The sequence below is a fragment of the Oncorhynchus tshawytscha genome, linkage group LG11 (assembly GCF_018296145.1).
Source record: "Oncorhynchus tshawytscha isolate Ot180627B linkage group LG11, Otsh_v2.0, whole genome shotgun sequence".
NCBI lineage: Eukaryota > Metazoa > Chordata > Actinopteri > Salmoniformes > Salmonidae > Oncorhynchus > Oncorhynchus tshawytscha.
This window is the reverse complement of record NC_056439.1, coordinates 15,987,801-16,001,244: the sequence shown is the minus strand read 5'-3', so window position 1 is coordinate 16,001,244 and position 13,444 is coordinate 15,987,801. Positions and strand designations below refer to the sequence as shown.

The 13,444-nt window shown below is 43.4% G+C and overlaps 1 protein-coding gene across 3 annotated transcripts in view; it reads left to right on the top strand.

Moving 5' to 3' along the window:
• The first annotated feature begins 2,144 nt into the window (after nt 1-2,144).
• The window catches only part of efcab11 (EF-hand calcium binding domain 11), an 84,667-nt gene continuing 73,367 nt past the window's right edge, over nt 2,145-13,444 (top strand). For all 3 annotated transcript variants that reach the window (XM_024436850.1, XM_024436849.1, XM_042329820.1), the window contains exon 1: nt 2,145-2,299. In XM_024436850.1, the coding sequence (XP_024292618.1) occupies nt 2,222-2,299 (78 nt within the window). In that variant the 5' untranslated portion in view covers nt 2,145-2,221. The remainder of the gene's footprint in view (nt 2,300-13,444) is intronic.

The window sequence follows — 13,444 nt, the reverse complement described above, 5'->3', positions numbered from 1 at the left end:
CCTTCGTTAAAAGGGGAAAAAGAATTGTTAGCTTTATATTTTGAAATACATTTTTAAAAGTATCCAGATCAGTATTGTTATGGAAAGCTTTATGGTAAGCTTTATGGAAAGCTTCATATTATCTCTGTGATGCCTTATGCTAGAAACAAAGTTTAAAATGCCCACAAAGTAAGTGACTTATGCATATGGGTATACAGGGTATACAGTGCCTCTTTGTTACGTTAGCCTTGTTCTAAAATTGATTAAATAAAAACATTTCCTCAGCAATCTACACACAATTCCCCATAATGACAAAGCGAAAACAGATTTGGACATTTTAGCAAATGTATTAAAAATAAAACAGAAATACCTTATTTACATAAGTATTCAGACTCATTGCTATGAGAATTGAAATTGAGCTCAGGTGCATCCTGTTTTCATTGATCATCCTTGATGTTTCTTCAACTTTATTGGAGTCCACCTGTAAATTAATTTAATTGTACATGATTTGGAAAGGCACACATCTGTCTATATAAGGTCCCAACATTGACAGTGCATGTCAGAGCAAAAACCAAGCCATGAGGTCGAAGGAATTGTCCGTAGAGCTCTGAGACAGGATTGTGTCGATGCAGAGATCTGGGGAAACTGAGCATTCGGAGGAGGAGAGTCTTAGTCAGGGTGGTGACAAATAACCTGATGGTCACTCTTACAGCTCTAGAGTTCCTCTTTGTAGAACCTTCCAGAAGGACAACCATCTCTGCAGCGCTCCACCAATCAGGCCTTTAAGGTAGAGTGGACAGACAGAAGCCACTCCTCAGTAAAAGGCACATGACAGTCCGCTTGAAGTTTGCCAAAAGGCACCCAAAGACTCTCAGAACATGAGAAACAAGATTCTCTGGTCTGATGAAACCAAGATTGAACTCTCTGGCCTGAATGCCAAGCGTCACATCTGGAGGAAACCTGGAAACCTGGAAACCAGAGCTTGAGAGGATCTGCAGAGAAGAATGGGAGAAACTCCCCAAATACAGGTGAGCGAGCTTGTTGTGTCATACCCAAGAAGACTCGAGGCTGTAATCGCTGCCAAAGGTGCTTCAACAAAGTACTGAGTAAAAGGTCTGAATACTTATGTAAATGTGATATCAGTTTGTTTGTTTTTTATTATAAATTTGCAAAAATGTATAATCCTGTATTTTGCTTTGTCATTATGGGGTATTGTGTGTAGATTGAGGGGGGAAAACTATTATTACATTTTAAAATAAGGCTGTAACCTAACAATATGTGGAAAAAGTCAAGGGGTCTGAATACCTTCCAAAGGCACTGTATTGATTCCTCTCTATGACATTCTGAAGCTGAGCTGCGGCCTTCAATATTCGAGGAGTCAAAAAATGTACTTTGCTATTCTGTCTCTATTAATTGAGCTTTTCATTTTCTGAATATAGGATGTTTAAACCCAGGCAGTTTTTATAGAAGCACTTCTGTTGGGTTAAGCAACAGATGAGTAGCCATGGGTTGAAGCTTACATTTTTCTGCCTCAGTCGAGCCTCCGTATGCGTGGAAAGGTAACTTGGAAGTGCCATACTTAGATTCATACGGATGTCTAATATTTGATTATTTGCAAACAGAAACCTTTTAGTTTCAAACAAGACATTGTGGTTTGACATTGGAGAAATATGGTAAGAATGCCTATTTCTCTGTCCATTCTTCCCTGAAACTATCCACCTTTCCTTTGAGACTTTTTCATGGTGACATTTTCTCTTGGTTGCAAGCTGTCTTCCCACAATCAACAGACAAAGAAATACAAAAAACGAATTTAATAGAGACTTGTGATTTTATCAGCGTAATCAGACTGAAAATATTAGGATATGTTATTGACATTGAACTGATTATATAGCCTACTAATCAGATGTGTTAATTGTGTTTAATATGTAGTGTAGGGCAATGAATGGGGCTGCTATTATGTTGTTCTATGTTGACTATTAGGCCAAACCTAATGCGTAAACCTAATGCCTAGATCTGCTGCCCTACACTATTCAGGTTTAGCGGGTGGTTCTTTTTCCACCACTATCAAACAGGTAAACCAAAATGTATCGTGATTGGCCACACACTACCGCACAATAGGTGGCAGCATGCACAAACAAAATGTGCGAACACCATGATACCAAAGAAGAAGAACAGGTAACCAACCGTGGAGCTCATACGGTCTCCAAGGAAACTTAACTTTTCCTCTGTGCAATCTATCAACATGGAAATGTGTTCTCTAACACATTTTGCCAGAAAACAAAGAGAAATCACCGACATCGACAAGAAGAAGTTTGAAACGGTAAGAACTAACGTTAGCTAACGGTACTGTACCGACTCATAGACTCTACTGTAGGTAAATGTTTTTTTGCGGTTGTCTGATAAGAGGCAGAATGGCTCCGTTTGACTGGCCCTTGTGTGGGAGTACAGTTTAGGGTACCGAAGTTTACCCAATGTACCGTATCATTACCATGTCAAGTTCTGTAAAAGCACATCCCATAATTTCCGTCTACACTAGTATCATTCGTGTTCAGAGACCAGAGGGTCCGGGATGCCAAGGCAAGCAAGAGTTCAGTTCACAGGTGAGAGACACTAACGTTACATGGCTCATCTTTTACATGCTGACCAGACCGCACGCGCATGTTGATTTTGTCCACCCACACAGATGCTATCAGGACATGCATATTGAAATATCAAAACAAACTCAGAACTAATTATATTAATTTGGCGACAAGTCGAAAAGCATTAAACATTTATGGCAATTTAGCTAGCTAGCTTGCCTTTGCTAGCTCATTTGTCCTGGGAGATAAACATTGGGTTGTTTATTTTACCTGAGATGCACAAGGTCCTCTACTCCAACAATTAATCCACAGATAAAACGGCAAACCAAATTTGTTTCTAGTCATCTCTCCTCCTTCCTTCAGGCTGCTTCTTTTTATTTTGGACTTTATATGGCGGTTGGCAACCAACTTTAGGTGCATTATAGCAACCGATTGGAGTGTGGACCTAAGTTCATTTTTCAATCACCCATGTGGGTATATGCTCCTGAAAACCAATGAGGAGATGGCATTTTGGTATATGCTGCTGAAAACCAATGAGATGGGAGAGGCCAGACTTGCAGCGCATTGAGAGTCACAAATAGAACCCATTCTATTTTAGTGCCTGGCCATGCAGATGCTCTGCAAGCAGTGTGGGTGCAATGATTGAATGACATGTATATGTACATTTATGTCCGGTCTGGTCAACATATTACACCGCCCACGTCGTGTGCAAAATACATTTACACATACATCATTGCACCCACACTGCTCGCGCACGTCTTGTAGCCAGGTGCTAAAACAACTTGTTTCTAGTGACGCTTCACACGCTGCAAGTCCCGCCTCTCCCATCTCCTCATTGGTTTTTAGGAGCATATACTCATGTGGGTTATTAACAATAGGGCATGGGGGGGTGTGGTATATGGCCAATATACCACGGCTAAGGGATGTTCTTATGCACGATGCAACGCATGGTGCCTGGATACAGCCCTTAGGTGTGGTATATTGGCCATATACCACAAACCCCCGAGGTGGCTTATTGCTATTATAAACTGGTTACCAAAGTAATTAGAGCAGTAAAAATAAATGTTTTGTCATACCCGTGGTATACGGTCTGATATACTACGGCTGTCAGCCAATCAGCATTAATGCCACCCAGTTTATAATGTAAGATGAACTGAGGTCCACACTCCAATCCAGTTGGTGGTGTTAATACACCTTAAAGTTGGTTGCCAATGGCCATATAAAGTCCAAAGAAGAAGCCCCTGAAGGAGGAGAGATTACTAGAAACAAACTTGAGCTGTGTTCGAATGCTCATACTAACTGCACTATTTGTGATATGAATTGAGTATATAGTATGCTTATTTGTCAAAGTATGGATATAGTTAGTATGCCAAAAAGTTCCCGGATGTCATACTAAATTCGCCAAAATACAAAGTATACATGCAGTGGACACTGTCTGTGCTTTTAGGGCCCATAATGTAATTCTTCCGAAAATGGGCGTGGCTTCACATTTTCAGATTGGAGGAGAATATGCTAAATGAGAGTGGGTACAAATTCATTGCTTTAACTAATTGTGACATGTTAAAATGTGAGCAATGTAATAAAGTAATGACTTTTCAACTAAGTTACGTTACACGTTATGTTGGCTGACAATTTATTAGCTACGCTATCATAACAAACCGCATAGCATTACAGCAGTATGTACTGGTATGTTAGCTAGTTACCTAGCGTTAGTTGGCTACTAATATATCGAACTTGCCAGCCAGTATTGTTAACTAACTAACTACCCAATGTTTATTGTCTTTATTATTCACATTATTCTTACCTAAGTGGTATAGTCGTTGTGTGTTTCAATGGACATTGTTCATTCTGGCGATCTACTCTGATTTCAGAGCACTCTCGTGCCGAATAACTGATGAATTTACGAACGCTCATCACCTGTTGAATATGGCCAGTGTCAGTAAAAGTCGGCAAAAAAAGCTTAATTAAATTGTTGCGAGCAGCACAGTTAGTCACCAATGCTCTGGATACAGTGCTCTAATTACAGCCTAACCAGCTATACTAGGGCGAGTAAAATGGTCAGAGTGAGGAGTTCTCTCATTTGTGTTTGGAAGTAGCTAGCCAACGTTAGCCAGTTAGCTCGGGTGCTTGACTGGCGTTAAATGCTCGGATCAACCCTACTCCTCTGCCAGAGCGTCCAGTGTGTGCTTTGAACGCTCCGAGAGCAAAATACTAATCGCCCAAAATAAGTCCCCGACCTGACTCCAGTTACCCAAATCATAGACTGTTCTCTCCTCTACCGCACGGCAAGTGGTACCAGAGCCTCAAGTCTATGTCCAAAAGGCTCCTTAACAGCTTCTACCCCCAAGCCATAAAACTGCTGAACAGTTAATGACCTCACTAATGCTCGCTCTTGTGGCTGAATAAAAGCAAGTCCCTGCAGCAATTTTCCAACATCAATGTTATATTTTAATGCCCATGATTTTGGATTGAGATGTTCGACGAGCGGGTGTCCACATACTTTTGTTCATATAGTGTATATTCGCCTGTATTTACACCTCCCCTCCCAATAATGAAATGCTAATTAGCTGCTAATGTGGCTATCATAAAGTACTACAAATGCCGTGATGATCCAAAGTGAGTCAAAGGTAAGATTCTCTTGATTAACTATCTAATGTTAAATAAATGTAGCAACTAATAAATTGGCAACATTTCTGTTAAATGGAAAATTCTTTGAACTGTCTTGTACAGGTTTTAAATTGACACAATACCTGTTAGTAAAGGTATCAGCTAGAGTTGAAATGAAGGAACTTGCAGGGATTTGTAGTTTTGTATGATGTCTACTTTGATGCTAATTAGCATTTACAAAACTAAACATTAAATAGAGTCTAATATATTGATAAGTCACCTTGTCTGAGAGATTTACATGTTTATCAAAACGTCACGCCAGGATAAGCCTACACGAAACACAGACCTTATTTTATGTGTTTTTAAAATCACCTATGGGAAAAATTATTGGTGGAAAAACAATTGGAACCATTTCCCTGCATGACTGCTAGGTTTTATGGGTACTATGACACATTCAATGTGGTTTGGGGGTCTATATAGAGCTTGTACTGCTAAAACCCGAAAATAATTTACCTCTGGTTCGTTCAGCCCAGTCACGTTTATACATATCATTGGTTCAGCCATCCCTATGGGGAAATAATAAGGGGTTTGGAATAAATGCCAAAAATAAGGTCTGAGGTTAACACGGGTTTAGGAGATCTTATACAGTGCAAGTATTCAGACCCCTTGACTTTTTCCACATTTTGTTACGCTACAGCCTTATTCTAAAATTGATTAAATAGTTTGGTTTTTTCCTCATCAATCTACACACACTACCCCATAATGACAACAGAAATATCACAGTATTCCGATAATTTACTAAGTACTTTGTTGAAGCACCTTTGGCAGTGATTACAGCCTCAAGTCTTTTTGGGTATGACGCTAGCTTGGCACACCTGTATTTGGGAAGTTTATCCTATTCTTCTCTGCAGATATTCTCAAACTCTGTCAGGTTGGATGAGGAGTGTCGCTGCACAGCTATTTTCAGGTCTATTGGATGCAGTAATCATGAGCCTATGAACCAGAGTTGCACTGTTAGCACTGAGGCTGTGTGCCATAGTAGTGGACAAAGTGGAAGACTACTTTGTGCAGCTCACCCTGCACTATGAAGTCTACTTCTGCTAAGTTTCCCAGTAAAGTATTTAAAAACAATCAAGCAACCCAGAAAAGTGCTAAAAATAGCCCATATTAACATATGCAGCTTGAGAAACAAGGTCCATGAAGTCAATAACTTGCTTGTAACAGATGACTTTCATATTCTGACTATCTCTGAAACTCACTTAGATAATACTTTTGATACAGTGGTAGTAATACATGGTTACAACATCTACTGAAAAGACAGAAATGCCAAATGGTGTTGCGGTCTATATAAAGAACCTGTTAGAATTGTGTATTGGAGGTGAAGTCAGGTGCAGGAGAGCAGAGTGTAGTGAACAGGCGCACTTTTTATTCCGGTCAAAAATGACAGCACAAAGTAACATCAAATGTGCCAAAACACAGAACATAAACAAAAAGTAATGTGCGTAACAATATCCACAATATCCAAATACACGTAACACAAAACAATCCTACACAAAGACATGATGGGGAACAGAGGAATAAATACATATGAATTTATTGGGGAATGAAAACCAGGTGTGCAGGGAACAAGACAAAATAAATGGATACATGAAAAATAGAGCGGCGATGGTTAGAAAGCCGGTGATGCCGAACGCCACCCGAACAAGGAGAGGAGCCGACTTCGGCGGAAGTTGTGACAGTACCTCCCCCGGACGCGCGGCTCCATTGGTGCGTAGACACCGGCCTCCCGTACCTAAGACTCCTGGAGCGGACCAACCACCACCAGTCTGAGGAGAGACGCATGGAACGAGGGGTTAATACGGCAATTGGGGGGAAGCTGTAACCTGTAACATACCTCGTTCACTCTCCTCAGGACTTTGAATGGCCCCACAAACCGTGGGCCCAGCTTCTGGCAGGACAGGCTGAGGGGCAGGTTTCGGGTCAAGAGCCAGACCCTGTCCCCTGGTGCGAACACCGGGGCCTTACTGCGGTGACGGTCCGTGCAGGTCTTTTGGTGCAGCGCGGCCTGCTGGAGGTGACCATGGGCGGCTTTCTAGGTCTCCTCCGCGCGTCAACCACTCGTCCCCACTGCAGGAGCCTCAGTCTGACACCGATGCCAGGACCCCAATACACACTGAAAGGGGGAGAGGTTAGTGGCGGAGCAAGTTCTGCGCCATCTCTGCCCAGGGCAGGAACGCCTCCCACTCCGCCGACCGGTCCTGGCAATAGGACCGCAGAAACCTGCCCACATCCTGGTTCACTCTCCACCTACTCATTTACATTCCATGAACGCCCTCCAGACTCTCAAAGTGAACTGGGGACCCCGATCAGACACTATATCCTCAGGCACCCTGTAGTGCTGGAAGACGTGTGTAAACAGGGCCTTCGCAGTTTGTAGGGCTGTAGGGAGACCGGGCAGAGGGAGGAGACGACAGGACTTAGAGAAATGATCCACAACGACCAAGATCGTGGTGTTCTCCTTTGAGGGAGGAAGATCTGTTAGAAAATCAACCGACAGGTGTGACCAAGGCTATTGTGGAATGGGTAAGGGAGCTTACCTCTGGGCAGGTGTCTAGGAGCCTTACACTGGGCGCACAGCGAGCAGGAGGAAACATAAACCCTCACGTCCCGAGCCAAGGTGGGCCACCAGTACTTCCCAGACAGACTTCATAGTCTGTCTTCTGTCTTCATAGCCACCGTCTCCGCTTGCGTCAGGGGATACACATGACTCCTGGGAAGTGCAGCGTCTACCAGGAGATTTATCTCACAATCCCCCCGTCGATGGGGTGGTAATTGTGTCGCCTTCTTCTTACAGAAGGCGAGAGCCAAATCGGCATATTCTGGGGGAATGCGCACGGTGGAGACCTGGTCTGGACTTTCCACCATGGTAACACCAACGGAAACCCCTACACACCTCCCCGAACACTCTCTCGACCACCCCGTAAGAGCCCTCTGTTGCCAGGAAATGGTGGGGTTATGACGAGCAAACCAGGGAAGGCCTAGTACCACAGGAAACGCAGGAGAGTCAATGAGAAAGAGACTGCTTCTCTCATCGTGACCCCCCTGCGTCTCTATGACCACGGAGATGGTGGCCTCCCTGATTAGCCCTTACCCTAATGGTCAACTATCCAGAGCGTGAACCAGAAAAGGTCTATCCACAATAATGGGGATCCCTAAACTAAGTGCTAACGCTCGGTCGATAAAATTCCCAGCTGTGCCTGAATCGACGAGCGCCTGATGCTGGGAATACGGGGAGAACTCAGGGAAACAAACCGGTACAAACAGGTGGACAACAGAGGACTCTGGATGAGATTGGTGCATACTCACCTGGGGTGATGTCAGAGTGCCCTGCCTGCTGCCTCGACTCCCAGAGGGACCAACCCGGCACTGACCGGCAGTGTGCCCTCTGCGGCCACAGATGGTGCACGTGAAGGCCCCTCCAGCCTCTGTACGCGCAGCCCCTCCCAACTCCATGGGCACCGGATCGGGAGTACTGGGAGATGGAACCAACAGAGCCCCCTCAGGACGTCCACGGATGACCAACAGGTTATCCAACCGGATGAACATATCCACCAGTTGGTCAAAGGTGGTGGTGGCAACCCTGCAGGCCAACTCCCGTCGGACGTCCTCACGTAAGCTGCATCGATAGTGGTCGATGAGGGCCCTGTCGTTTCATCTTGCTCCGGCGGCCAAGGTTCGGAACTCCAGCACGAAATCCTGTGCGCTCCTCGTCCCCTGCCTCAAATGGACGAGTCTTTCACCCGCCGCTCTACCAACGAGGACAGATGGTCAAAGACGGCCCAGAAACGGCGTGTAAACTCCTCAAAGTGGTCCAACGCCACGTCTTCCTCTCCCCATATGGCGTTTGCCCGCTCCAGAGCTCTCCCCGAGAGGCATGAGACGAGTGCGGATACTCTCTCCATTCCTGAGGGAGCTGGGTGTACAGTGGGCAGGTATAGATCCAGTTGTAAAAGGAACCCCTGGCACTGTGCGGCCGTCCCATCATACTCCCTGGGAAGGGAGAGACGTATTCCACTGGAGCTGGATCCGGACAGGACGGGTAGCGAGAACCCCGGTTGAGCTGGTCGAGGCACTGGAGAGACCTCCAGCGGTCCATGGTCTGGACAACGCGATCCATCATGGCACCGAGATGATGTAGCATAGCCGCGTGTTCCTGGACGTGTTCCTTGACTCCTCTGACCGGGGTATCTGCTCCTGCTGACTCCATGGTAGGTGTAGGATTGTGTATTGGAGGCGAAGTCAGGTGCAGGAGAGCAGAGTGTAGTGAACAGGTGCACTTTTTATTCCGGTCAATGACAGCACAGAGTAACACAAAATGTGCCCAAAACACGAAACATAGACAAAAAATAATGCACGTAACAATATCCACAATATCAAAATACACGTAACACAAAACAATCCTACACAAAGACATGATGGGGAACAGAGGAATAAATACATATGAATTGATTGGGGAATGAAAACCAGGTGTGCAGGGAACAAGACAAAACAAATGGATACATGAAAAATGGAGAGGCGATGGTTAGAAAGCCAGTGACATCGACCGCCTAACGCCACCTGAACAAGGAGAGGAGCGAACTTCAGCGGAAGTCGTGACAGAACCACATACCTGCAAAGCTTAGAGAAGATCTAATGTTAAATACTGTTGAAATACTGTAATATGGCTACAGGTTCATCTGCCTCACCTAAAACCCATTCTTGTGGGAAGCTGCTATAGACCGCCAAGTACTAACAGTCAGTATCTGGATAGTATATGTGAAATGCTTGATAATGTATGTGATATCAACAGAGAAGTATATTTTCTGGATGATTTTAAATATTGACTGGCTCTAATCAAGCTGCCCACTCAAGAAAAAACTGAACTGTAACCAGTGCCTGCAACCTGATTCAGGTTGTCAGTCAACCTACCAGGGTATTTACAAACAGCACAGGAATTAAATCATCAACATGTATTGATCACATCTTTACTAATGCTGCAGACATTTGCTTTAAAGCAGTATCCAAATCCATAGGATGTAGTGATCACAATATAGTAGCCATTTCTAGGAAAGTGATTAGTGTAGTGTAGTGATTCATATGGTGATGATGTAAAGAGTATTTGCTGGTCGGTGGTGTGTAATGAGGAGCAACCAGACGCTGCACCTGACACTTCTGAAATTGCTTATTCCAGTTAGTAATAAGCACGTACCCATATAGAAAATGACTGTAAAAACTGTTAAATCCCCTTGGATTGATGAGGAATTGAAGAAATTGTATGGTTGAGGGATGAGGCAAAAGATATGGTAAATAAGTCTGGCAGCCCAACTGATTGGCAAACGTACTGCAAATGAAGAAATCATGTGACTAAGCTAAATAAAAATAAACTATACTATGAAACAAAGATTAATGATAGTAAAAAGCTTTGGAGCACCTTAAATTACATTTTGGGAAAAAAGCCAACTCATTCATTAAATCGGATGGCTCATTCATCACAAAACCCACTGATATTGCCAACTACTTTAATGACTTTTTCATTGGCAAGATAAACGTTAGGGATGACATGCCAGCAACAAACGCTGACACTTCACATCCAAGTATATCTGACCAAATTATGAAAGACAAGAATTGTACTTTTGAATTTCGTAAAGTCCGTGTGGAAGAGGTGAAAAAATTGTCTATCAACAATGACAAACCACTGGGGTCTGACAATCGGATGGAAAATTACTGAGGATAATAGCAGACGATATTGCCACTCCTATTTGCCACATCTTCAATTTAATCCGACTAGAAAGTGTGTGCCCTCAGGACTGGAGGGAAGCTAAAGTCATTCCGCTACCCAAGAATAGTAAAGCCCCCTTTACTGGCTCAAATAGCCGACCAATCAGTCTGTTACCAACCCTTAGTAAACTTCTGTATCTGGTCAAACAACTTTCAGTACGCATATAGGGAAGGACACTCAACAAGCATGGCATTTACACAAATATCTGATGATTGGCTGAGAGAACTTGATGATAAAATTGTTGTGGGGGCTGTCTGTCTTGTTTAGCCTTCAGTGCGGCTTTTGACATTATCGATCATAGTTTGCTGCTGGAAAAACGTATGTGTTATGGCTTTACACCCTCTGCTATAATATGGGTATTGAGTTACTTGTCTAACAGAATACAGGTACATAATCCAGGTAGAAGCAGGAATTCCCCAGTGTAGCTGTTTAGGCCCCTGGCTTTTTTCAATCTTTACTAACGACATGCCACTGGCTTTGAGTAAGGCCAGTGTGTCTATGTATGTGGATGACTCAACACTATACACGTCAGCTACTACAACGACTGAAATGACTGCAACACTTAACAAAGAGCTGCAGTTCGTTTCAGAATGGGTAGCAAGGAATAAGTTAGTCCTAAATATTTCCAAAAACTAAAAGCATTGTATTTGGGACAAACCATTCACTTAACCCTAAACCTCAACTACATCTCATAATGAATCATGTGGAAATTGAGCACGTTGAGGTGACTAAACTGCTTGGCGTAACCCTAGATTGTCAACTATCATGGTCAAAACATATTGATAGTGGTTATTTAATTTAATTTTGGTACTTTTATCCCCAATTTCAAGATATCCAATTGGTAGTTACAGTCTTGTCCCATCACTGCAACTCCCGTTTGGACTCCGGAGAGGAACCCTTTATAGGGTTAGGGTTCCCGCAAAGCCATATGTTACAGCGCTTGTTTACAGAAAAAAGACGGAAGACCGCTAATTAGCACAGGTAGTCCACTCTATCTGCATCTCCAAACTCCAGTGTGTAAACGTTGAGTCTGTCCGACCTCTTCCAAAACTTGTCACTGAAACATACTGTCAGTTGCAACCAATGTTCAATCTAAACTGTGCAGCTCCACGGGACTGCCGCGCAGAAGAAATATCAGCCCATGCAGAGAAGCACGAGATTGAACTACACTCGACGTTCTAGTTTTCCCCTTTAGTTAACACTATCAATGTTTCCTTCAACTGTGGAAATTGCCAATATTAGCCACTTTCAATGCAACATACCAAAACAAACTATGCAAAACTAACTATGAAAGAGATTTTGCTATCGACTGGTATTTTGGGCGCAGTAATTGCAGAATGAATTATCATTACATGTAACTGCAGTTATACTTTTGAAATTACTGCAGTAAAAAATATATATATATTTTGGATGCAGTATTTTCAGCATATTGCATTTATACTGCACTCTGACTGCAGTCTTTTTTCGTAAGGGCAGACTTTGGATTACACCCAATGATGGGTATATACCAATATTCTGTATACACTGACTGTACAAAACATTTGGATCACCTGTTCTTTCCATGACATAGCTTTCACCTGGTCAGTCTATGATCCTTTATTGATGTCACCTGTTAAATCCACTCCAGTCAGTATAAATGAAGGGAAGGAGACCGGTTAAAGCAGGATTTTTAAGCCTTGAGACAATTGAGACGTGTGTGCCAGCCATTCAGAGGGGGATTGGGCATTTTTTTTTACATTTGTCGTTTGAATGGGTTATGGTAGTAGGTGCCAGGCGCACCGGTTTGAGTGTGTCAAGAACTGCAATGCTGCTTGGTTTTTCACACTTAACAGTTTCCCGTGTGTATCAAGAATTGTCAACCACCCATGGGCCATTATCCCAGGGGAACGCTTTCGACTCCTTGTGGTCCATGCCCCAGCATATTACAGCTGTTCTGAGTGCAAAAAGGCGTGCAACTCATTATTAGAAAGGTGTTTCTAATGTTTTGTACACTCAGTGTATATAAATCGTGTGTGTGTGTGTGTGTATGTATACAGTGGGGCAAAAAAGTATTTAGTCAGCCACCAATTGTGCAAGTTCTCCCACTTAAAAAGATGAGAGAGGCCTGTAATTTTCATCATAGGTACACATCAACTATGACAGACAAAATGAGAAAAGAAATCCAGAAAATCACATTATATCACATTATATCCGGCGACGGCAGAGATGGCCGCCTCGCTTCGCGTTCCTAGAAAACTATGCAGTTTTTTGTTTTTTTACGTGTTATTTCTTACATTGGTACCCCAGGTCATCTTAGGTTTCATTACATACAGTCGAGAAGAACTACTGAACATAAGAGCAGCGTCAACTCACCATCAGTACGACCAAGAATATGACTTTCGCGAAGCGGATCCTGCGTTCTGCCTTTCACCCAGGACAACGGAATGGATCCCAGCCGGCGACCCCAAAAAACGACTTCGAA